This window comes from Ictalurus punctatus, chromosome 29 (genome assembly GCF_001660625.3).
Source record: "Ictalurus punctatus breed USDA103 chromosome 29, Coco_2.0, whole genome shotgun sequence".
NCBI lineage: Eukaryota > Metazoa > Chordata > Actinopteri > Siluriformes > Ictaluridae > Ictalurus > Ictalurus punctatus.
The window spans coordinates 9,852,544-9,879,982 of NC_030444.2; the positions used below are offsets into that span (position 1 = coordinate 9,852,544).

The 27,439-nt window shown below is 38.1% G+C and overlaps 1 protein-coding gene across 12 annotated transcripts in view; it reads right to left on the minus strand.

Annotated features, from left to right (window-relative positions):
* Positions 1-1,877: 1,877 nt before the first annotated feature.
* The window catches only part of LOC108260972 (adhesion G protein-coupled receptor L3), a 338,157-nt gene continuing 312,595 nt past the window's right edge, over positions 1,878-27,439 (minus strand). For 5 of the 12 annotated variants that reach the window (XM_017461737.3, XM_017461736.3, XM_047152304.2 and 2 more), the window contains 6 exons: positions 22,652-22,820; positions 20,768-20,893; positions 20,462-20,512; positions 15,796-15,892; positions 6,558-6,686; positions 1,878-4,404 (listed from right to left, as the gene is read on the minus strand). In XM_017461737.3, coding sequence (XP_017317226.1) covers positions 3,437-4,404; positions 6,558-6,686; positions 15,796-15,892; positions 20,462-20,512; positions 20,768-20,893; positions 22,652-22,820 — 1,540 coding nt within the window. In that variant the 3' untranslated portion in view covers positions 1,878-3,436. The remainder of the gene's footprint in view (positions 4,405-6,557; positions 6,687-15,795; positions 15,893-20,461; positions 20,513-20,767; positions 20,894-22,651; positions 22,821-27,439) is intronic. The other 7 variants (XM_047152308.2, XM_047152309.2, XM_053677424.1 and 4 more) reach the window with 3 other exon arrangements.

Consider the following 27,439-nt stretch of genomic DNA (forward strand, 5'->3'; position numbering starts at 1 on the left):
TTGTGGATTATATATAAACATCTGTTATGTGAAATAGCTTACTCAGGAGTACTAAATAAACACCATGGGATTTTTATGATCCCTCTTGTTTTGTTAATAGCATTAAGATTTGGCAGATTCTGCAAGGGGGATGCAAACTTTTGGGTACAACTGTAAATAATTTTTCAACACTGAAAGGACTTTTTAATGATTTACATAAAATGTATTGTTTAAATCACACAGTGGCTTAGTGTTTAGCATGTTCGCCTCACACCTCCAGGGTCCGGGGTTTGAGTCCTGCCGTGGCCCTGTGTGTGCGGAGTTTGCATGTTCTCCCCGTGCTGTGGGGGTTTCCTTCGGGTACTCCAGTTTCCTCCCCCAGTCCAAAGACATGCATGGTAGTCTGATTGGCGTGTCTAAAGTGTCTGTAGTGTATGAATGGGTGTGTGTGTGTGTGTGTGTGTGTGTTGCCCTGCGATGGACTGGCACCCTGTCCAGGGTGTACCCTGCCTTGTGCCCGATGCTCCCTGGGATAGTCTCCAGGTTCCCTGTGACCCTGAAAAGGAGTAAGCAGTAGAAGATGGATGGATGGATGGTATTGTTTAAATATTTACTATTAATGTGTAATTTGGGTCACAGGGTTGAATTATCAACGTGATCTCATTAGTAAATACCAAAAAATCACTGTAATTAAAGGAAACAATGACAGAACTTACTTCTCCTCTTCTTCTTCTTCTTCTTCTTCTTCTTCTTGTGATCTTTATGAAATTTGGAGGATTCCCTGTTGAACATGTGCCTGTTGAACATGGACTATTTCAAATATTCCATTCACAGGTAACAGGATTGAGTGAATGTTGTGGGAAAATGACATTTTTTCCCCACAGCCTTTATCGGATGCCTCATGGAAAAGGATGTTTCACACATATTTTCACGATTTACCTGTTTAAAAAAAGTCTTTTGGATTTAATTTACATTTGTAAATTTAATATTAGTGGACAATCACACAAAGGTTGGCACGTGTGTGTCCTCACTAATGCAATCGAGATTCACAGTTCAGCAATTTGCTTTATACTATTCACATGAAATTTTCACCAGACATCAGTATTAACTCAAGAAATCCAAACATTAAAGTTAAACATTGAATAGCGACTTGAAGCCATCATTACAAACAAAGGCTTCTCCACTAAGAACTACATAAATTTCAGTTAGCGTGTTCAATACTTTTTTCCTGTGTCATTCCACTTTATTACACATAACTTTTTTTTATGAACTTTAATGTTTGGATTTTTTTTTATGTGTGGATTTCTTGAGTTAATACTGATGTCTGGTGAAAATTTCATGTGAATAGCCTCATTGAAAATATATTTACTGGAAAAAAAATGTTGACGTGTTCAATTAATTATTTCGCCCTCTGTACTTCTCTCACTTTTCAAATGCCGCTCGAAGTGACCATACAGTATCTTTACCACATACACATACACAACTTTGAAATCTGTGAGTTCATAAATAAGCCTTCAGGGGACATGGAATATTGATTAAAAAAAAAAATCCTTGTTGTAACCATGAGAACTGCTCATTTTCTCCCACTCAAAAAGGGATTTTCATTTGGGACAGACTTAAAAGGCCGTCATTTAGATTCAGTAGAAGTGCTTTAGCAGGGACTGACACACTAATCTTCTCCAGACATGGTGCTACCTCGAGCCTTTACAGTTGAAGTATGCTTTTCTGGATTCAATCACACTTGGGTCTAATGCACTTGTAACTGGTTATTAACTACAGCCAGATTGGTTTCCTTTTTTTTTTTTATAATTAAGTGCTCCCCAGAGATTTTTGTCATCCATTTAAAGTTGCTCAGGGAAAGAAAAAAATCCACCCACATAACAGCACCCCGGCGCAAATTTCAGTCTTAAGCAGTAATTTATTTGTTGGCAAACAAGTTTCACTGGTACAACAAATATTAGTCAGGAGGTCATTTGAATCAATTTGATTTAAAACTCAATATAAAACAGAAAAAAAGAAACAACCAAAAAATAAATAAAATATGGTCATATTTCCGCAAACTAATGTGGTTAAGGTTTACCATACGAGACCGCTGTTGTCTTGAAAGAAAGAAATAAGTCTTTTATCACCCAGCTGAAATGAAACACACAGGTTCTTCATCTTCTCACTGCAAATATTGAGCTTTAATAAGTCAAACATCCACCCCATCGTTTTATACAAGTGCCTAGTGCATATTAAATGCAGAAATCTTCACCTTTTCATGGCTGGATTCTTCCTCGGCAAAAAACAAATGGTGCGTCATGTTGCACTTTGCTCTAAGGTTGTCACTCTCGAAGGAAATTTGCACCTCTGGCTCAAAATAGCATCATGACTCTGATATCACATTTATCTACACAATGAATAAATCATAAAATAATTTTTTTTTTTTTTTTTTTAAAAAGACAGAATTGATCAAGTTCTGAGGGGATAAAAAAAAAAAACTGGTTACATTCTTAAAATGACCATCAAGATTTGTATTTTTTTTCCTGTGGTTCCGTTAATTGCTGCTAAAGTGAAATGTACAAATCAAACAGCGGAAGAGAGCGTGAGAGCAGAACTGCAGTCCGGACAAGAGTGTCAGGAGAGAACAGAACCGATTCTAAATCACCACGCTTACAGAGGAACAGAAAAAAGCAGACTGCAGACTGTAATGCTAGTAGCTGTACAGTTACATAGAAATATCTTATAATTCTCTCTGATATTAGTTCTTTTCCCTCCTCTTTTTGAATATTTGTTATTAAAAGAAATAAAACATAACAAAACAAAACAAAGTGCCCTATGGCAAAGTCATCCTTTGCAAGAAAGTTCAGAAAAATGCACATTTTACCACTCGACTTATCGGGACGACTGTATCGGACTCATCGCACAGGAAGGAGAAACATTTAAAAAGCAGATGTCAGTTAAAGAACTGTATTAAAATAGTCTTTTGAAGCGTTTTCTCCATCTGATTTATTTGTTTGGCACCAAGTCTATGCACTGCCTCGGTGGTTCAGTCTGCATGTTCGTTTTTTTTTTCCTCGTTCTTTTTTTTGTAAATCCATCGAGAAGACTTTTTCTTTCTCACTTATCCCACTAAATAACACAGGAATCCTTTATCGAGTCAGTGGTCTCAGTCTGTCCGTGGGAAATAAAACTGCACAAAAACCCTCAGGTCATGTCTGAGGCAGGACATCTACAGTCCTCCGATCCGATTTAATCAGTTAGAATACAAAACAAAATCATCTCCAAAGTTATTTTCCTTGTTTCCTTTCTCTTTTTTTTTGAGAACACATAAAAGAAATGTCTACGACTGCGGACGATTGACCAGTACGGAAAAGCGACAGAAATGATGTGAGGAATGACAGGAGGGAATCTCCGTATCACGTTGGTGTGTGTGTGTGTGTGTGTGTGTGTGTGTGTGTGTTGGTCGTGTGGTCCTCTATAGGCTGGTGACGAGCTGGGCAGGCTCTTGTGGGGTTTCAGTGGGTGGAGCTTCGTCCTTGTTGGCGGGACCGATGAAGCCATCGCTGCTACCTCGGCCTAGGTGGTAGTAAGAGTGCAGTTGGTGCAGATGGTTCTTCGAGCCTAGATTAGGCATGCTCTTGTAGTACACATCATCATTCTCTGTGGGCTCACGTGCATCCTCGGCTGCGCCTCCTCCTCCTCCTCCTCCACTGCGTGGCAACGTGTGCGTGTCAGACCGCTCCTGGCTGGCTGAGTCTCTCCTTGGCGAGGGCGTTTCATCGCCCTGCTCTTCAGTCAGCAGTGGAAAAAAACTCTCACTGTTTTCCTGCGGGAGACGGCGGCGAGAAGAGGAGGAGGTGGAGCTAAAAGAGGGTCGAGGTTGGGTGTGATGGGTAGGTCGTTGCTGGGGCAGCAAAGGGGTGTCGGACTCGTCACGGATCAACTCAAGGCCCAGGCTCTCATCAGGGATGAATGCTGGAGAATCGTCAAGGTCCAGCGCGAGGCCAAGAGGAGGAGCCGATGCATCTTTGCTCCGCCCACCACCCACAGTTCCGTTATTATTCACGTTGCCGAGATTACTCACGTTAGCCAGGTTGCTCACGTTGGCGAGGTTACTCAGGTTACTGACATTGGCAATGTTGCTCACGTGAGTGACGTTGCTGATGTTGCTGACGTTGTTGACGAGCTTGTTGACGAGGTTGTTGCGTTCATGGTTGTTCAGGTAGGGGGGCAGGTAGTTCGAGGTGAGCTCTTGGAGTATGCGTTTCTCCAGCGGGGTGTGCGGGTGTGTGACATGTGGGACGCCGTAGCCGCCGCGCTCCATCATTTGCACGCACTCGCTCAGGTAATCAGCACCCGCCAGGCCGTAGCTGTTGCCATGGTTACCATTCAGTGGTAGAGTATCCATGACACTTGTATCCCGGGCATTGTTCAAGATTCCCTCTGAAAGAGAGAAAGTTCTTTTTGTTTTTTGTTTTTTCCAAATATCACACACAGAGGATTATTACAGAAGTCTGGATGTTTTGGACATGCAAAAACATAAAAAAAGATTACATACAATATGCATACAAATAACGTACACATAACCTTGAGTCAAGAATCATTGAGAAAGTTTGAAGCTAAGCTAACTTTCCCTTTAACTTTCCTGATCTCACACTCTTCTACACATTGCAAAGAAAGATGTGTTAAACTATACAGCTATGAAGTCAGATACAAAAAATACAGAAACACACACACACCCACACCCACACACACGTTCAAACACACAAATAAAGCACAGCCATGCTGACACTCAGTGTGAGAACCCAGTTTTACAGTCAGCCTCCAATATCAACAAATCAACACTGACCCTTATTTAGCACTACATGGTTTGCATCATGGCTAATCCCATTAAAGGGACAACCGCGCATTTTTTCATTTTAATTTGAAAAGTTATATTAGATATTTCTCTCTTTTTTTTTTTAACGTGCTAAATAAGGTGGAAGGTGGAAAGGGGAGAGGGGATGAAGACATCTCAGCTCTCTCATGCGGAGAAAGTGTGGAGCTTTCTGAAGGCTCCAGAACTTTCTCTTGTATTGGCAGCAGAGAAAAAGTGGGAGCAAGTGACAGAGGGCACTTTCTTCCCCCCGCTCTGTGCTCTATTCATGTCTTATTCAACCTTATTCAAACTTTCTTTGATCGCACACATTTGCCTGTATACCTCAAGACTGTAAAAATCTACTGCGCTGCATGGTCTCTGTTTTACCAGGTAGCACTTATATTGATGAAAAAAGTACTTTATGATATTTTATTTTTTTATTCGTTTTCTTTTAAATGGGCTTCTCAGATCAGACCATTGATTAATTCTACATTGCCTGTTCTTTATGGAGAAAACATGTCCAAATCAGCAACTCTTAAGCACAATCTCAAAATAAATAAATAAATAAATAAATAAATAAAATAGTAGAAGAAGGAAATACAAGGACAATTACATTTGGTAAGCAATATTTAGCTTGACTCCCATACTTGTCTCTCTGTAGGGGTCTTAACGGACAGCATGGAAGAAAGAAAGAAAGAAAGAAAGAAAGAAAGAAAAGAAGAAGGAAAAAAAGCACAGGTAAGCATTCAGTGACAGGTCAAAAAGGACATGCATGACACAAAAGGACACACAAGAACACGAGAACAAAAATGAGAAGAAAAGCACATAGAAAGTGGCCTTGTTAAGATAAAGACCTCGCTAAACCTTTCCACAATAAAAATATACAGGATTATTGATCAGTCTAAAGAGGCACATTAGCAGTACCTCAGGCTTTACTTATAATTTCAGGGCTTTTATTGATATTAGATTTCAAGGTTGCGACAATGCTTTCAGCACAGATGTCTCCTTTCAAATCCTTTCCGGTTTCCAGAAACACTAAGCATGATGCCGAGCTGTAGTTTGCACCTAATACGAGGAAGACATATCTGCTTCTACTTTATGTAGAATCATAATAGAAGTGTCTGTGGGTAGTGTTTTTTTTTTCAACCTTTTCCACTGTATGTCATGCTAAAGAATAATACCTCAAATAAACAAGAGGCAAATAAAAAAATAAATAAAAATAAAATAAAATAAAAAAACAATAGAGTGTGAGAGGTTTAAGACAGAATGAGGGAGCGAGGGAGTAATAAACAGAGAAGCCGGCGTGACAGCATCATGCGGAGCCGCAGCAGCCGCTGAGAAAAGTGTCAGGCCTCCCGTCGAGATCTCCGCAGGAACACATACACACTGCAGATGCTTTTTCCGAGCTCGACATTGAACAAACATCTCGATGTTAAGCTCGGTAAATAAATATCGCAGGTAAACGGCGGTGGAAAAACCCCAGCTCACTGTTGAAATTTAGTACTGGCAGAAGTCGTTATTCGCTTCTGTACGAGGGGTTTTGATTTGATTTTATTTCCTCCTGGTCTGCATCCTGACGTGTGATGTTCACTGAGGAAAATCTCCACAGGGAGATGAAACGAATGGCAAATCAAGAGCTGCAGGCGTGCGCAGAGCCCCGCCCACTGACACACCCACATGCCTCATGCACTAACACACCCACACGGTTAGCTCAGGTGAGTAGAGAGGACCAGCACACCTTGTGTGTTGTACATGCTCAGAGTGGGGTTGTTATACACGGTCGAATCCCCCACTAAAGTGTTATAGGGGTTGTTTGAACCGTGCGGTCGCAGCAGAGCATTTGAGATGAGATGATTGGCCATAGCACCTGATACAGCCACACACACACACACGCACGCACACACACACGCACACACACAGAGAAAAAAAGACACAGAACATTAGACAAATGCAGTAGTGAAGTCCACGCAACGTCAGTGTTGTTACCTTGCCGTTGCGGGTAGGAACAAGGAAAGGGCATTTCGGCGCAAAACGTTAGTATTTTCGAATGAATCATTTTCATGAGAGACAGTTCAACAGAGGCAGAACACTGAGGAGGATGTGGATGCGACAGCTCCGTCTGGTCAGCCGTGCAGTCTCGAACGTACCACAGCAGGGATGTGTGTTTATGTGTATGTACTGTACAAGTACACGATTCCTGCAGGGTTTTAAATAGCATATGCAACCTGGCTTAGTCGAAACATTATGAATACAGAATGATGAAGTAGACACTGGACAAAATGTTCGATCGCATGCCGTGTATGTCTCTGATTAGAGTTTATATGCACATGCCAACTCCCTCACATCCCCCTTGATTCATCGGGTTATTTCCTATCATAAAGTGGTAAGAAAAGCCTGTTTTTGAAGAATGCCTCATACAAACACAGAATTGAATAAAATGTATTCATATAGAAGACCCCGGCGTAGTATTTCCAAGAATCAAAAAATACCGTAGCCCGTAAACAGTCAGCGACTCTGGTTTTGTCAACATGAACCAGCTCAGCTTCTTTAACAGATCCTCTGATGTGTTTCATCCAAACATTTCCATTCATGTAAACTGTTTACCAGAAGAAAGACAGAGATAGAGCTACAGAGATAGAGCTCAGAAAGGAAAGAGCATTCACTGATTTTCCTCTTTTCTTTTTTGTTTCTCGAACTGACAACGTGGCATGGTTACAGAAAAGTCAAGGATGAAGACAAATTGATAATAAAGAAGATTGGACAGGGAAGTATGCATTTATTCAGAGGTATAACAGAGGTGTCTCATCTGTTCAAAGTCCATAATGCTAGTCAAATATAGAAGTAACGTGTGAGACAAAACATAAACAGTTTGAATTGTCTTATACATTTATTACATTTGGCAGACGACTGAGATTTATCTCATTCATACATCTGAGCAATTGAGAGTTAAGGTCCTTGCACAAGGGTGCCAATAGTGGCAGCTTGACAGTGCCGGGTGTTGAACTCGCAACCTTCTGAGCAGGCATCCATTGCCCGCACTGCTCTAAACAAATGCTGTCGTCATTCAGTTGTTAGTCACTTACCTGACTATCTGCAAGCAGGGACATTTATGTAACTGGACCTTTTCAAATTTTAGTTGAATACCCCTCGTTAGTCCGTACAGGATTTTTATTTTTTGTGATTGTTGCGGCCAAAAATGCTTGATTTTGCTGCAGCTTTTTTTCAGAATTTGCGATGCAGCTTGCTGAGTTAAGTGTACTTTTTTGCTGACTTGAACTTGGCGAAATCACATCAGACCTTTTATCTGTATTCATGTTGAATCAAAGAGGGCTTTTGGCTGAATGAGTGTTGTGGTGACATCACATGACACGTCTTGGACCAAATCTGCAGAAAATCTGTGGCCCCTCAGAATATTGTGGAGTTTGCTTGATTTTGTATTCATTTCTGTGATCACAAAATCCCTAAATCCTGGAGGGACTGCCTTGTACTGTACATAGTATAAATAACAAAAAAAAAAAAATTGTGAGACTATAGGTGCGTCTCAATCAGCTCCTTAGCTCCCTAGCTTGTGAATCCAGTGCACTGGAAGGATTTTGCAATTGACACAGCCCTTAAAATGGCCGACTCCCAGATCAGTGCCCTAAATACTGACCTAGGAAGCTGATTGAGACACACCCCTTGAGACTACCTTGAATAATGTGCAGTATGAGCAACTTGGTATCTGTGATATATCAAATTTATTTACTTCACGTATTTGCGTAATGGAATCAGCGCCTCAATATTTGTGATTCACAAATGATGTGATGTTTCCTGATACAACTCTCTAACTCAATGCGAATCAGCTTCTCGCATCTCTGACAATCTAATGTTCAAATTAATGTGTTTGTATCTGTTTATGTATCCTGTAATCAGTCTGTTTTTTTTCCTCCTTCTTCATTTCAGTCGACTGATTATTCCCCTCCGGAATGTATCTCGATTTTTGAAACACTGAGTACTTGGGGAGCATCTGGATGCCTTCCATATCTACTCTTATCACGCTGAAATAATCGAATACCCCAAAATAAATTAAACATGTAACGCTGTGTGGAAGCAGAATGAGGGCTTGGTTTCTCTGGAGAGAAAAATGAGAGAGAGAGAGAGAGAGAGAGAGAGAGCGAGAGAGAGAGGGAGAGACAGAAAGGAAGTAAGCCACTCTATGGTGGATAAAGAAAAGAAAAGACTTTACTAAGACATAAGTAATATGATTTTTTCCCACTTTTCTGCCAGCAACAATCGCAGCTTTGCAAACTTTCTTCCTGTGTTGTTCCTGTGAAAAACTTCAGCACATGAAGGACCCTTTTTTTCCCCTCCGAATTACTAAAATGAGTGCATAATTCTCATTGTTAGCAGGAAATGAGCCTAAAGCAGCTTCTGCTGGTGAATTTGTCTCCTTACAGCATGGCCTCAGGCGCTCTGAATAATACAACCAAGTGTTCTTAACCCAGCCCACATAAACACAACCTACAACCCGATGCTCTCGTCCTGGCAATGATTCATCTGCTGACTTTCGTGCGTTTGTGCATGCCGCTGTCTGGATTGCTATTTTAGCCATGGTTATTAGTGACGACAACAAAAAGCCTGATGTAATAATATATAGATTGTTTCTCACCTGTTGCTCATGTCTCACACACAGAGACGGTTCGTTTGAAAGTACAACATTCCTGCACTTCTTATGTCTAGACTTAGGCTGTGGACTAGTGGTGGGTGGAAGACATCATACTGATGAAAAAAATCTTGAAATTCCAATTCGAATTGGAAAATGACAAAGGCAAGTGTAACACAATCAGCATTCAACAATCAACACTGAACTTTCATGGTTATAATGTAGTGACTGACAGCCAGATGGCGGAACTTTTCTTGGCCACATCAACAATAATTACATCATTTTGCAATCAAGTTCAGGTAAATCAGAGAGGCTGTTTAGGGAAAGGTAGTCTGAGGAAAAAGTGAAATTTGGTTGCAATTATATATATTAACATTTTAAAAAGATGTTGAGAAGATTTAGCTATATGTTACCTGCTTACTAAAGAAACCTTTAGTAGTTTGATAAATACATTATATTAAGGAGCCAAGTTGTTGTTGTTGTTATTATTATTATTATTATTATTATTATTATTATTATTATTATCATCATCATCATCATCATCATCATTATTATTATTGTTATTATTATTATCATTATCATCATCATCATCATTAGTAGTAGTAGTATTAGTAGTAGTAGTAGTAGTATCATTAACATCATCATTATTATTATTATCATTATAATCATCATCATCATCATCATCGTCATTATAATAATAATAATAATAATTATTATTATTATTATTATTATTATCATTATCATTATCATTGTCATTATTATTATTATTATTATTATTATTATTATTATTATTATTATTATTATTATTATTGTTGTTGTTGTTGTTGTTGTTGTTGTTGGTGTTATTAAAGTAACTGAATTCATGACTATACTTAGTACCATTAAATTACCACAAAAAACAAACAGAAAAATAAGACCAACAACAACAACAACAACAACAACAACAACAATAATAATAATAATAATAATAATAATAATAATAATAATAATAATAATAACGTTAATTTACATATGGACAATTTATATTTTTACTCTAGTACAAATGTTTCATTTCACTTATTATTTTCCACAAAGGCTGATACTGTCGAAATGTTTCATAGAACATAGAACAAACATAGAATAATTTTATTAACGTAAAAATACAATGAATTTAGCTTCAAATCTCCAGCTGTTAAAATCACAGCAAAATATATACACATATATCATATAGAAAAAAGGAAATATATCATATATCATCTAGAAAATATATAAAAAAGATATACCGTATATATGTACATTTACATTATATATATATTTTTAATCAATATATGGATTTAGAAGAGCCTTTAACTGTAACATTTGGTTATTCCTGTTGTTTATTTGTTCCATTTAGGTTTGAGTAAGAAAAGCTAGAAATGTATTTATTTATTTTATTTACTGTTCCATCGAGGTTTGAGCAAAAAAAGGTCAAAATAAAACCATATGTTGTTATGATATTATATTTCCAGCAATAACTGCAATTTGAACTGGGTTACAAGGTATAATTAGGTACAAGGATAATTGTATAAGTATGACCATCCACATATAATCAGTTACCTCAGCCTTCAACATGCAGTATTTCATTCTAATTGTTTAAGAAGATGGGATGCAGTTGGTATCATCGTTGGCAATGTGAAGAAGCTCGTGGATGTGATATGATATTTTTACCACACAACAACACAGGGAGCTTCTTTCAGACTAAAACTTTTCATGACCTAGTTTTCCTGTTGCTACCATGAGATTGTTGGATTTACGCTGCCTTATCTTCATCCTACAGACCGACAGCGATGAGTGATGTCTATCTGTTTTGCCTGTGTGTGGTGTGTGCATATATGTGTGTATGTGTTTGTGTGTGTGTCTGTGTGTGAGATAAAAAATTTATGTTAATTTTAGATCTCTTAGTAACTCACCTGAAAACATCTGTGTTTTTAAATATCACAATAAGTGAAAAGGAGTATGTGAGTATGCACATGTATGTGTGTATATATATATATATATATGTGTGTGTGTGTGTGAGTGTGTGTGTGTGTGTGTGTGTGCATGTGCGTGTGTGTGTACATGTAAGAGTGTGTGTTAATGTGTGTGGATGGCTGTGTTGAGTACTTAATTATTGCCATCCTGGCACATCATCTCTCTCTGCACATCAATCTGTCATTACAACAGCACATTAGTGTCATACTGAACTCAGAGCAGTGCATGTGTAGAGCGAGAGAGAGAGAGAGAGAGAGAGAGAGAGAGAGAGAGAGAGAAATGTTCACTGCTTTGTTCAATATATACAGTGCCCTCCACTAATATTGGCACCCTTGGTAAATTTGAGCAAAGAAGTCTGTGAAAAATTGTCTTTATTGTTGAACCTTTTGATATTTTGTTTAAAAAAAATCACAAAAATACTCTTATGGATATCAAACAATTGCAAACACAACACAGGTTTATCAAAAAAAAAAATTTGTTATATAAATATAGGTGTGCAACAATTATTGGCACCTCTATGAATTTATATGAGAAAAATATATTTGAAGTATATTCCCATTGATGTTTAGAAATTTTCAGTACATCTGGGTGACTAGGAACAAGAAATTGTTCAACCATGACTTCCTGTTTCATGGGGGTATAAATATGAGGTAACAAACAGGCCAAATTCCCTTAGTCATTCATAGCAATGGGTAAGACCAAGGACTATAGCTGTGATGTGCGGCAAAAGGTTGTTGAGCTTCACACAATGGGAAGTGGCTATAAGAAAATAGCACAAGCATTGAAAATTGCCATTTCCACCATCAGGGCAATCATTAAGAAGTTCCAGCTGGAAATGTTATGACTTATCCTGGAATTGGACGTGTGTCTATATCGTCTCAACGCACTGTGAAGAGGATGGTTCAAGTAGACAAAAAATATCCAAGGATCACAGCTGGAGAATTGCAGAAGTTAGTCGCGTCTTGGGGTCAGAAAGTCTCCAAAACTACATTATGAAGTCACTTATATCACCACAAGTTGTTTGGAAGGGTTTCAAGAAAAAAACTACTCTACTCTCATCCAAAAACAAACTCAAGCGTCTTCAGTTTGCCAGACACTACTGGAACTTCAAATGGGTTCGGGTTCGACGGTCAGATGAAAGCAAAATAGAGCTTTTTGGCAATAATCCCCAGAGGTGGTTTTGCTGCACACAGAGAGGTAGCCATAGAAGAGTATCTCATTCCCACGGTTAAATGTGGTGGTGGCTCTTTAATGTTTTGGGGTTGTTTTTCTGCCAGAGGACCTGGACATTTTGTTAGGATACATGGCATCATGGACTCTATCAAATATCAACAGATATTAAATGAAAACCTGACTGCTTCTGCCAGAAAGCGTAAAATGGGCCGTGGTTGGATCTTCCAGCAGAACAATGATCCAAAACATACATCAAAATCAACACAAAAATGGTTTACTGACCACAAAATCAAGGTCCTGCCATGACCATCCCAGTCCCCTGACCTGAAACCCATAGAAAACCTGTGGGGTGAACTGAAGAGGAGAGTCCACCAGCATGGACCTCAAAATGTGAAGGATCTGGAGAGATTCTGTATGGAGGAATGGTCTCAGATCCCTCGCCATGTATTCTCCAACCTCATCAGGCGTTATAGGAGAAGACTCAGAGCTGTTATCTTGGCAAAGGGAGGTAGCACAAAGTGTTGAGTAAAAGCATTCCAATAATTGTTGCACACCTATATTTAATAAAAGTTTATTTTTTCAGGATAAACCTGTGTCGTGTTTGCAATTGTTTGATATCCATGACAGCAGAGTGTTTTTTATTCATATTTTGTGTTCTTTGCTCATATTTACCAAGGGGGCCATTATTACTGGAGGGAATTGTAGCACAGCTTAAATTCTTTTCTGTGATGCCTTATATAACAACATCAATCATAAGCCATTAACAGATGATATATTATAATCATTTGTACCACAACACTGATGAATTCTCAATTCTGGTCAGATAGTGTGGAATCATTTCTGAAACAGAAGCTTTGACATTAGTTCCAGCTGCAATTACAGCTGTTATAATGTTAGTGATAACAGAATCAAACTTCACAGGTGTTCCAAGGTAATCAAACATAACTATGAGAGGATTATGCGTAGGACATGTCATTCTTAAATCAACAACTGCATGTATTAATTGGTCATTTGCTGTGGTATAAGGAGAAAAGTGTTTTCTATAACAGCATGTCCTGTCTTGTTTTAGTCCTTACTTATTAATGATTAATCCCTGGCTACAAACCAATCATGTGGACAACGTGCAACACTGAAAGCCTTCACTGCACTGCTCTTACGTTGCTTGGTCTCTTTAATGAAAAAACATACAGCAGGGGTTTGCTTTAGAGGATTTAAATCCTGAAAGTAATCCATGCCACTCTATTCCATTTCATTGAAAATCGGTATTGCTTATCATTACTGACATAGTACACTGTGTGCATTAGCAATGCAGTGAAGGTTTTGCTTTTCAGTGTGGCATGTTGTCCTCGTGTCATTCATGAAAAGCAATGCTGATTGTACAGTATCCGTTCTGATTAGTTTTCGATCTGGCATGGAGTCTTCTCCATGCTGTCTTTGTCTTTTCCACAAGCAAAAAAAAAAAGGCTGACAGGAGGAAAGAAAAAAAAAAAACATTTGAAGAACATTCGAGTTGGATAGAAGTTTGTGCATCAATAAAATAAGGCTTTTCTAAATTCTTAAAAATGTGCCCCATTGCAACATTCAATATTTTATCATGTACTAAAGCTCATAAATGATGTACTTCCATCTATAAGTCTTTTAGGAATATGAACGCGGCATTACTTTATGTATGGTTAATGCTGTATTAAATATTTGATACATGCTTACTTGAATAACAATAATCGTTTGGGGTTTAAACATAAATTAATTGAATGAATAGTTAATCATACTTCAGGTTATTATGAAAGTTCCTAATTTTATAATTGCTTATACTGTGCATAATGTGTTAAGATGGCTGAAACTGTTTGCAGCAATGATTTGTAATCGTTTACTTATTAATACACTATTAAGACCGTATCTTTGAATTCATCTTCAGTGTTGTAAGCAAAACAGGAGAAAAATACATTTCATTGCGTTCCGCAAAGTAAGTAAGTAAGTAAGTAAGTAAGTAAATAAATAAAAAATTTTTAAAAATGCCACACTGAGATCAGAGTGCGGCTCTGTGGGCAGGTTAGTAACACAAGCCGATTGCACAATATCACAGTATGAAGCTGCTCTTTCTCTAAGTGCTTTCTGGATAACATCGAAAGGAAACGTTTTTAAGTTGCCATTCAACCTTCTGACCTCAGCTGCTTTAGAAGCTTTCGAAATTTCCAGTGGTGATCTTGTCTCAACAGAGGAAAGCATTCCCCATGTACTGCAAGAGCCATACCAACAGTTGTCCTTTAGGACCAATTATATATCTCAAATTATGTTTAAGGGTATACTACATGACTGAAGCTAAAAAAAAAATAAATAAAAAATGTAAAAAAAACAAAAAAAAGGTGACTCTAGAGGGGATTTAATAACAAGCAACTGTGCCTTTTATCTGAGCGTGAACATGGGTATGGCACACATGGCTAACATGTGGGGATTTGTTGGAGCATGAAAAACCTACTTATCCTAACATTGTCAGTAGTCAGTAGCAACCAGTCCTGTTCCCAACATTGGCCCTTATTTTCTAATCTATTAGTAATGTTGTTTCTAAATGTTTTTGTGAGCCCAAAACTAATTAAAACCTCTGCCAAGTGTTTTGGTAACGCTAGATTCTTCATACTCATGTGGGCATGCATATGAATGCCAATTAGCTGTAAATTAGCAAATGCAATCACTTTAGCTGATTTAAATTTAGTGACGCGTACAAAACTCCAAAAAAGGCAACATCCACGTAGCTGAAAATGATAAAACGACAACTAAACGGTGAAAGGGCGCCTCATGGGCATGGCGTGTGCTAAATCTTCCAGGAATGCAGTAATGCCTTTTTTTTTTTGTCGCGGTTGTATAGCTAGCTTTGTTTGTTTTCATTTATAGATAGATAACAAATTCAAAACAACTTACTTTCACAACATTCTGACTAAATTTGTACGTGCGATTGAAATAAATACGAGACTTCGACTCGACTGCGTAATCTGTAGATAAAATTGTAGTAACCCTTCACCAATTGCCGCTGATCATTCGAGGTTTCCATGAGTTGTAGGATATGAAAGGTTTTGCGTACTAACTGGATTTAAATGCTCCTGCAATCAAATACATTTACAAGTCAAATCTTTCATATCTAGCTTGATAAATGGTAAATATAGACAGAGTTGTGTACCTCTGTTGATGGTAGCAGAGCTGTTGATGTCTCCAGTGATGAAGGATGATTCAGACTGCTTCCGCACCGTATCGTTCCACATCCGACGAATCCGACTCTGACGGAAACACACACACATACGCACACACATCAAAACCTTCATTCATCACCAGGTCAGCAGTATTGTCCGTCTCTAGCTAGTGATGACTGTTACTCCACACATTATCCCACAAAAGCACTGCGCTACTGTGAGTCAAGCAGCTGGTTTAAACCAAGAAAATGAATAGGAAAAGCATTCAGGTGCATCGCTGAAAGCAAGCAAATAGTTTGTGGTAGCCATCATGCGTGGTAGAGACACAACTTCACTAATACGGTGCTTATTGAGGGAAATGGTTTCTAGGATACAAAGATTTTCATCTCTATAGTGCTTTTTCATGCAGTCGAAGCTCCGGGTAATGACACAATAGTGTGATGATGAATACAGATGAATACAGATGAAACGATTACAACGCGTACAACCTACAGCACTGGGTTTTAGAGAACTCGAGTCAAAATAGCTGTTTCTGCTGTGCACTCAAACACAATGAAATAAACACAACGGCTTTTCACTTCAGGGAGAATAAAGACCTAATATTTATATCTGTTTACTTTCTAAAGATCAATACTAAAAAAAAAAAAAAAAAAAAAAAACACAGTCGAAGAAATTCACTAAAAACATTAATACTCAGTATTAAGCTCTAATTTTGCGGTGACAAAATTAATGATCCTTTTCATCACAAATTAAATACATTACGCAGCTCGTTAATAATAATGGTCCAACTAAGGAATGTTGATGTTTATATATCATATACCAAATAATTATTAATATGTTTCTCTAAACATTACAGTACTAATAGTTATATTATCACAGTAGCAATAGCATAAGTAATATATACAATTATTAGAGAATATAATATTATAATAATTAAATAGAACATAATTAATAATGATGGCTGACTCATAGCTGTCAATTAAATACTTCTAAATTAAATACATACTTAAAGTAAATTTCAATAATCTATGGTATAGTGTTTAGTAATGGGTATAAAACAGCCATAATTAACACAATTACAATGATTAGATAATTAGCTAACAAGACCTATGAATTCTGTATTTATAAAGCATTATAATACATTAGCATGCATTATGAACATTAATAACGCATTATGAATACTGGATTCAACATAATTCATTATAATTCATTAATTTTGTAACATTTTACATAGGATATGTAATACTTTACACTGCCGGACATAATACTTTGTCATGTCTGACAGAAGCCTATATAAATGCTTATATGTACATAAAGCATTACAATATCTGTTCATAAGCATTTCGTAGACACTCATGTTATAATGCATTATAACATGCTCTAGTATAGTATATGCACTGAAAGATATAATACAGAGACTTGTATTTACAAGATTTGGGTCTCCAGTGTTCTTATGAACAATTATAATGCATACTATCGGTTCATAATAATTGTGTAGACACTAATGTAATAATGCACTATAACATGCTCTAGTATATTTTCAGTCAGACGTTCTGTGAGGGTCATTTCTATAATAAACTATGAACACAGTCATATCATGCTATAATGCTTTTATTATTAAATTATACACTATATATTATAATTATTTATGAAAATGCATTACACTTTATACTGTAGATCTCTTTACCATGCACTATAAATCGATGCACATGATGCATTATAATTAGTGTTCATAACACATTATATCACCAAGTCCCTCTTTGCATAGTGCATTATGAGAAGATATAATGGCAATACAATGTGTTATAACTGTTACTTATAATGCATTCTTTCAACAATTTATAAATCATTATAAACCATCCTTCAAGCTGTAATAACATTTCATAAATAATTATAACAACGCGTATAATGCCTTATGAGTGCATTAAGTCATTATACATATGGCCTTCACGGAAAGTGCATAGAAATTACTGGTGATTATTGGCTACTTGTGAATTTTGTAAGTACATCTTTAATAATCTATAGCAGAGCTTTTCTAATTAGGTAACACGTTCCATGAATCCAGTGTTCGTAATGCATTATAATGCATGCCTTTACATATTATTTTATTTTTAAATACAGCATTGTATTCAGTATATGCTGTTTTCCGTTTTTAATACTTATCAAACACAATATTGTGTACAGAGTCTTCAATAAAGTTATGCAAATGAATTCAATAGAAAATTAAAGCGCATTGATAAAATAATGCAGCCGATTTCATCTCGTTTGCCATCGTGAATAAGTGTTTATTTGAACGAGACGTAAAGCCGAAGTCGTCTCCTGCTCTGTGATGAAAGGAATATATTTTTCTCAGGCAGGTTAAAGATTAAAAATACTGCTGTGGACCCAGTCGCTCTGGCATCCATCACTGCTCAGGAGGAGACGCTGGAATTCAGAGGATGCAATTATCCAGCCTACATTACTCATCTTACTGACATTTACACAGACACACGGGCTGGACTATCAGAGCGCGCCGGAGACGCGAGTCAGGTTCACACGCTTTTTGACACCTATATGCATGTGTGTTTCGGGGTATGATTTACATATTTATACACAGGCAGGGTTATCAAAGAACGTCTGAGCTGCATGTCTACAGTATGTCTGAGCATCTCAATATACGTATCTGGAGTCGTCTTAGCACATGTACACCGCTCTAGTTCCATATCAGACGAACAACCGTGAGTTAATCCCTTATATGGTGATTTGTATCGGATTGTTCCTCGTACAGAGAATCCAAATGAGCAGGTTCGTCCAAACTACCCGCAAAGATTTACTACACTATGTAACAAACAGAGATCCCACGGTGCTTCAAATGTTGTCAAAGAGACATCTTTGCTGTCTGATGCCAGCTTCCCTTGCTCATACAATAACCTATAAACATCTAATCTAATCTGTAATCTATAAACATGAACAAAATCTCACTGACATACTTTTTACAGAAAGATTTTACGATAGTACAGGAGCGTACGCTTTACAGCTGTCGAATTCTCTGTTCTCATTGGTCAGAAAGTATCGATTCATTTCCTATAACAGCGAATGAAAGGTTTATATTTAGACAAATTTGAACAAATAAAAAAAGGGTCAATATAGTGAAGATTTCTATTATGACATGTTTATGTAGCATTCCACCGTCGGTGCTTTGTACCAGTTAAAGGCAAAGCTGTAACTGTAAGTTTTCTGATAATGGAACATTCCGAAAACGAAGTCTTTCCGGTCTCTCATTAACGGTTCTTAAGTAAGTAAGATAGTGATTTTTTTTTTTGTTTGTTTGTTGTTTTTTTAATTAAAGATAGATAGAGAAAAAAGAACAGTCAAATATTTGTCGTTATTATAATGTACAGTAAGCGAGAACATAAACTAACCTGTTTTTTTGAGCTTCCACAACATCAGACGCAATTATGAAGTATTATAGTATATTATTATTTAAGTGGTACAAGAGGAAAACCTTTGGGGCGACTGTTATTGGAAAACAATCAACTTTAGGGTGGAAACAGTCTCAGTGTTTAAGTCTAAGCTTAAAACGTATTTGTTTACTCAAGCCTACCCTGACTAGATTCTGTTCTACTTTCTCCCTCTCTCCTTTCGCCGAGCCCCACACGAATTTATGGAGATACTAGAGATCCAGATCCTTTCTGCCTCTGGATGGAGCTCAAATCTTCTTTAATTCCAGACTGCTGGGACTACGGCTGCTCTTAACGCCATACAGACTTCATATAAATCCATAATGAACTTTTTCACAATATCTGTTGTTACCCAGATGAGGATGGGTTCCCTTCTGAGTCGGGTTCCTCTCAAGGTTTCTTCCTCTTAAAACATCTTGGGGAGTTTTTCCTTGCCACCATCGCCACTCAGTGGCTTGCTCAGTTGGGATAAATTCACACCTTTAATATCTGTATACCGTGTTGATATTTCTGTAAAGCTGCTTTGAGACAATGTCTATTGTAAAAAGCGCTATACAAATAAAATTGAATTGAATTGAATTGAAACCGTAAAGCGTTTAGCATCGGGCCGCATTTCCCTATGACAGCACACTACCTTAAGTTTTGAATTCCTTACATAACGATGCTGTTCGAATCGGGTATAGTATAAAGATTTGGGTGTGTGCGTACGGGAAATATTTTGGGTAAGAGGGACGTTCATTAACGTCATAGCTTCCTGCCTTGGTGGAATGATGACATTTTGAAGAAAAACGGTGTAAATTTCAAATTTTTTTTTTTTACTGCACTGTTCTTTTAAATGAAGTGTGTATTATTAGACGTGTATTCGTTCTGCGAATGCGGCTTCCGTTAATGACCAATTCCCATCGCATGCAATTAAGGTGACACACCTCGGCACTGTATTGCATCACCGAGCGCGCGCACATACACACACACACACACACCGAGGCATTGACGAGATGCTAAATGCTAATCATGCATATTCCTGTGTAGTGCACTATAAGAAAGCAAGTAGAACAGCAAGCAAGCATGAGATCGAACTCATTTATGCTTGCCGTAAGCGTCTAATACAGTTTGGAATATGTAGCACGTATCAGTAATATTGCACTGCTGCTCAGGGACAGCAGAGAAAAGCAGCAGTAATGAACTGGATGTAGAATATTAGAGAGCAGATAATTACTTGTTCATACTGTAACTGTGAGCAGTTTGTCATACAAGGCTGGTGGTGGACCTTGTGATGAGAGAGAGAGAGAGAGAGAGTGAGAGAGAGACAGAGAGAACAAGCAAGAGAGAGAGAGAGAGAGAGAGAGAGAGAGAGAAAAGAAAACACAAAGAGAAAACACAAATAACAGCTTTGAACAACTATGAAGGTCATGCACGTGAGGAACAGTTAAAGATGTGTTGGTTTGACAAGACATTCTGTACACTGTGTGTGTGTGTGTGTGTGTGTGTGTGTTTGTGTGTCTGTCAAAGTCATGTCCTCTACCTGCGAGCTAGAGGAGTAGCGACCAGGTGCACGCGAGCCTGAGCTTTTGCTCGAGCCCATTGAAGAATCCACGCTCTTCCCACTGTAGCAGTGAGTCCGCAAACACTTCCCGTACTCCTTACGAACCTAAACACACACACACACACAGACCAAATAGGTAGGTGACATTTTACAGATTCTTATAAGAATACAAAACATTCTGTTCTTAGAAAGTACACACACAACTGGAATTTAATTTGGTAGAGGTTACAAGTGCGCTGTTAATATTGAAGCCCGATTCCGAAACTGAGAAAAAAAAAATCAAACAGGTCATTTTCCAATTCTGATTTAATTTTTCACAATTCTGAGTTAACGACATTTTTTTATCTCATAACTGCGAGTTCATATCACACAATTCTGACTTTTTTTCCCTCAAAAATTTCGACATCCACTTGACGCAGTACCTGAAAAGAGACTAATTCAGGTAACTTCAGGTAACTTCAGGTAATAGTCCTTATGCAGCCTATTTATAGAGAATGACAGATGCTTTGTCGGTGCATTCTTTGTAATTTACTAAATGTCAAGCGGTTGTGTAGATTGCGAGTAAAATCTGTCAGAATTGCGAGATGACGGCTGGTAATCGAGAGAAATAAAGTCGCTTGGCCTTTTTAATATTTATTTTCTCCTCCGTCGTGGAAACGGGCTTCTATATGTTAAACTACAAACCCTCTTTTATATTATATTATTGCCGTTATGTTATTTCAGTGGTGGCTTGACGGTTAAGGCTCTGGGTTACTCATCAGAAGATCACGGGTTCAAGCCCCAGCACTGCCAAGCTGCCACGGTTGGGCCCTTGAGCAAGGCCCTTAACCCTCTCTGCTCCAGGGGTGCTGTATCATGGCTGACCCTGCGCTCTGACCCCAACTTCCTGACATGCTGGGGTATGCGAAGAAAAGAATTTCACTGTGCTCTAATGTATATGTGACCAATAAAGACTAATAATTATTATTATTATTTCATTTAAAGTGGCTACTGCTGCTAATCAAAAATAAGAGAAATCTGCAAAATTACTGAGATAAGGTTAGAAACTTGGTCTATAATACGTCATTATAAGAGGGTGAGAAAACAAATCGATTCTTATATGCATCTTGATTGTCTCTTGCGCAGACCTCAATGCAAAGATCTAAATAAATGACTAATAAACAAGAAATAAAAGGATTTCAAATACAAAGCCAAGTGGGTCATAATAATATAAAAAAAAATCTAAATATATATGGGGCGGCTGTGGCGCAGGTGGTAGAGCGGGTTGTCCACTAATCGTAGGGCAAGACACTGAACCCCAAGTTGCTCCCGATGGCAAGTTAGTGCCTTGCATGGCAGCTCTGCTACCATTGGTGTGTGTGTGTGTGAATGGGTGAATGAGAACCAGTGTAAATAGCTTTGGATAAAAGTGCTATATAAGTGCAGACCATTTATATATCTATATTTTTTTCAGCCTAGAAGAATTCGATGACTCAATGTAAAAATTTGTGCTAGCAAACGTATTTTAAAAGCCACTAAGTGGACATGATTTGGGGTTTTATGAATCGAAAGGACATCAAGAATCCAGAGTTGATTTTCCTGCTGAACGGAGAATATTCTTGAGCAAATGGCAACGCTTCCACATCATTTAGAAAGAGCACAGGGAAGTGCCAGGTCAAAAGATTTGCACCTCTAGACAGCTGTTGAAATCCCGCTGGACCCACGCTTTATGATTTAAAGGTAACTAGTGGTCACACACTTATCTTATCTTACAATATTATCTACCTAGTACATGTAGTTAATTTTTTTTTAAATGTCTCATTAGGGTTAAATAATCTGAGTAATAATCTGAGCAGAGTCCACTATTGTATTTCAGCTTGTTACCTTTTTCTGCAGCACGCAGTGGAAGATGAAGATGAACATGCCCTGCAGGGAGTTGAAGATGGTGAAGAGGTAGGCCATTATGACCGTGTTCTCGTTGACGTACATGAGGCCGAACGCCCAGGTGAGACCCAGCAAACACAGCAGAGCAATTGCACCGATCACCCACGATCTGAAACACACACACACACACACACACACATATCAAATGCAGCACATGCAGCAGTGGTTTACAAGGAGAAAGACGGCAGGTGTATAAGGTTGCAGTTGTTTCTCATTTGCATATTTATAAAATTCCTCGATGAGGCTAAAAGTGTAAGCACTTCTCAGATTCCGTTGGACATTTTACCTTTCTTTTTTTTTTTTTTTCCTTTCAGAAATGTCAGGTCAAACAATTTATTATGCAATACAGAAACCAGCTCATGTTTAAAAATATTATAAAAAAGAGTGAAAAGAGCAATGTGGCTGAATTGCATTCAATTCCATGGGTATGAAAAGGTAAGAAAAGGTATAAACTCTGAACCAGACCATAATTCTTTAACCTTTGCATATTTCATATACCTGAGTAAAGAAACGTGTTGCCTTTAAAAAAAAACAAAAAAAACAATAACAACAAAAAACATTTGGGTGACTTTAACACATGTAAAGGCTGACTGCAAGCAATAAAAATGTCACGAAGACTAGCATCATTTACACTTGGACACTTCGTCCTGTTACTCTGGCAACAGCTGTCTCTACATTAAGATTTAGAAGAGTTAGAAAAGAGTTAGAAGAGTTAATAAAATAAGAGGGAAAATAAATGAGAGAGAGATAAAATAACTAATAAAAGCCAGAGAGAGAGAGACAGAGAGAGAGAGAGAGAGAGAGAGACAGAGAGAGAGATAGATAGAGTGAGACAGAGACAGATTGAGAGAGAGACAGAGAGAGAGAGAGAGACAGAGACAGATTGAGAGAGAGATACAGAGAGAGAGAGAGACAGATTGAGAGAGAGACACAGAGAGAGAGAGAGACAGAAAGAGAGAGAGAGAGAACGAAAGAGGAATCAAAGCTAGAAGCTGATGCTGGGCAGCTCTGATTGAATGGCTGTTCTCTGTGTGAAAGTGTTTCAGTAGCACACACACACACACACACACACACACACACACACACACACACACACACACACACACACAAAAGACCAATTACATGATTCAGCTTTTATAAACGTAAACTAAAAATCAACCTTTTTTCTCAGCACTTTCCAGGATAATCAGACATTTTTTTCTGCAAACAGGCTTCACGGGGAATCGGAGGAAAATGAATTGAGTCTATCTGATACACACTGGGATATGTGCGTGGATACGTATCACTCTCTTTTGCCCATGCGTGTGACAATGTGAAAGTTGTGTAAGGTATACATGTGGATCCCTATGTGCGAGTGAGATAAACACTACGAGTGGTGTGATGAAGAGACTTGTTATAAATGAATACAGCATGAAGCATGAATACAGTCCTACAGGAAGAGTTCTACAGAAAGGTACAGCCTTATGTATGCTTAAGGTACAGCCTTATGTAAGTAAGGAATAAAACACTTCCCCCAGTGTCACAAACGATTTGTTAAATTAATTGTTCTAAAGGATTCATTCTAAACTCCTTCTTTCAGAGAGCATACTCTGATTGGTGAGATGTCCTAGTCTGTTGTGATTGGTCTACCGCTGTCAGTGAGCAGCCAATGAAGACCAGAGGCGGGGCTTTTTGTTGCAAACCTACGTAGGTCAATACAAGAAGTAAGTCTGGAATCACTAAAGACTCGTTTCAGCTGTTCAGAATCGGTTCCTTCTTTTAGGAGTCAATAACTCTGTTTGTCGTGCGCTTTAATTTTTAAAACTTTGCAGATGTTTTACATTCACAAACAGCTCTATAACACACTACAAGAAAGGGAATATCTGAAAAACCATAATAGGTGCACCTTAATGTGCCTTGCGAGACCTCTTGCTATCATACAGCAAAACCGGAAAGAGTAATAATATACTCCAACCTAAATACTTTCCCACTTTGGAAAACTTAAAAGTCACGACTGTTAAGAATCACTGACACTGGAGACTCCTTCCAAACATCTTACAGAAAACTCCTCCAAATCAAAGATTACACATGTCCCTGTGTACGCTGTTACTATAGACACGAAAACATATTAAAGGAAGTGCATTAATACAGTATAAACCCGTGATTTGTTGGCCTGTCAATCAACATGTTTTGACCAATCAGAATCAAGCATTCAGTAGCACTGTGCTACAAAACTAGTTATACTGTATACACATCTATTATATGAAGTGTAACCCTAATACTGATAAAAGAGCAGGCATTTAATCATTTCTCCCCACAAAAAAGACATTTAACTCTGTTTTTTGTTTTGTTTTGTTTACCAGAGGCCAAAAAAGCCTGTTTTGGGGTTGTCTGTGTTCAGTATTGAATTTATTTGTGATGTCACACTCCATAGTAGTGTTTAATGGCTCATATGAAAGTAGACACTTGAGAACTTGCAGTTTTTCTTTCTTTTCTTTTTTTTTAACCAAGCCTACTAGGTTTAATTGAAAGTGATTTTTTAATATCATTTCTAGTGTTTTATTATTTCTAATAAATAAACATCATAAATAAATATTGTGGCAGTATACTGTGTTGTACTATCAAAAAAAGCTTTCGTTGTACTGTTCATTTCATCTCTGTACTCTGTTTGACCAACAGGGGGCGTCCCGATTTCCATCGCCCTTGTGACCAACAGTTAAACACACAGAGTCACGATACTCTATACACAGAAACCCAACAGTGTCCTGATCAATCCTTTAACAGGCGTATGGTGATAAAAATAAGTCATTTGTTTATACTGATTGAAAATGTCCGATAAGTCGATTTCCATTCCGCCAGTGTACTGCGAGAAAGGGTTAAATCCTAACATTCAAAACAGGTCAAATGAAAAAGAAAAGGGATACATATTTTTTTTAAAAACATGAGTATGAAAGTGTCCTTGTCCTGGACTGCTGCCATTTCATTTAGTCATTTATAAAGCAGTGATATTAATAGCACGGTGTAATGGGGTGAGTGGGAAATTGGGGTGGGGTGATGATGGTGTCTCGTACTGTGGAAGGTATGAAAATGAGCGAGGGAGGTGGCAAATATGTGGGAAATGAGAATGGAGAGCTCTCTTGTTGATTGACAGGCCTCCATATTGCGCTCTGAATGAGACGAAAGCCTGACGACAGGAAGCCCTGGGTTATTTTCATCTTCAGGGGATAAGATGAGGAAAATGAAGAACAGGTTATACTTCATTTCCAGATCAAAATGGGCAAAAACAGAAGAAAAGACTATGAAGGAAAAGGAGAATGATGAGAAGGTACTTAAGAACAGAAAAAAAAAGAAAAAAAAAAAACACTACCAAAACACTTAAAGAGTTGAGAAAATTAGACAGTGCATCATAGGTAGTGAAGAGTAGGAGTAAATAAAGGCTGTGTTGTTATAATTAAGGAATGGGGTGAGTTGTAATTGACTTGTATATAATTGACACTCAAACAGAGTGAGACAGCTCTCACTGTTCGTTGGATTGTGCTGTTTGCAGAGAGTGAGACAGGTGAGTTACAGCTTTATAGGTTATACATATAAACTCCAGCGGTGTGTGAGAAAAGAGGCACAGGTATGTTATAAAGGTATTATTAGAGGGTGAGACAGGTGGGTTATAGCACATTCCCAGTTACACAGATGTGCATTAAAGCACGGCAGATGTGTTCCATATCCTAAGGCTCCTCTAGAGAATGAGACAGACGTTCCAATAACGCTATACAGGCTCTAACAGAGAGTGAGACATGTGTGTTATAGTCTCGTCACATGAAAGTTACAGCTACCTCCTTATTCTCCAAAAGAGAGTGAGACAATTGTGTTGTAGCTTTCTGTATGTTGCAATGGCCACTCCAACACTCCCCAGCCAAAAATATAGAAAGAACAGAGAGAGGCCGATTGCCATTGCTAGTGGCAATGAGGCGCACCCCCCCCCCCCCCCCCCCCCCCCCTCCACACACACACACACGTTCTAACACTGGTGTTTAATAGCTCAAGCAGGTGCTGAGCCAAATAAATGATTTATGGAATTAGCGAGGAGGCCATTAAGCATCATTTTGCTGGGTCTGTCTTAATGACCTGTAGGGAAGGATACTTCATCAGCCTGACTAGCCCCTGAACACTTGCTCTACAGAGAGAGAGAGAGAGAGAGAGAGAGAGAGAGAGAATGTGTGTGTATTGACCCTTGGTCTGTTGTAGTGTGCTAGTGTGAGAGTAGATGAGGGGATGAGGGCAAGTGATATAGGTATTTATACCACAGAACTGTTTTCATTCTCAAATCTGATTGGTCAGAAGGTGTTAATTAATTTTCCAGAACAACAGGTCTGACAGTTGTTTCCTAATTCACACAACACGTTTATCTTAACGCGTTTGTTCTAATGCGTTTGTTATGGTTTCTACAGTAACAACTCATTCACGGGCACTTGTACAGTGGACAATCTGCTGTAAATAATCCAAAGCTAATAATAAATGTATTAAAAACGTGCTCTTGTTTAACACAATTATCGATACGATGAAGCTTTTACGGAAGGGATGTCCAGTGTTAGCGGGAAAGAGAACTGTTTATAGCTGCTATAGAGTAAGATGATACCTGTAAGTGAACACACTTGTTTTGTTGACGCTCCACAAGGTTAAATGTAACTATACAGTAAATGCTCGAAATAGACGTCATTTATTAATGTATTAAATATTGCGATCGTTGAAATC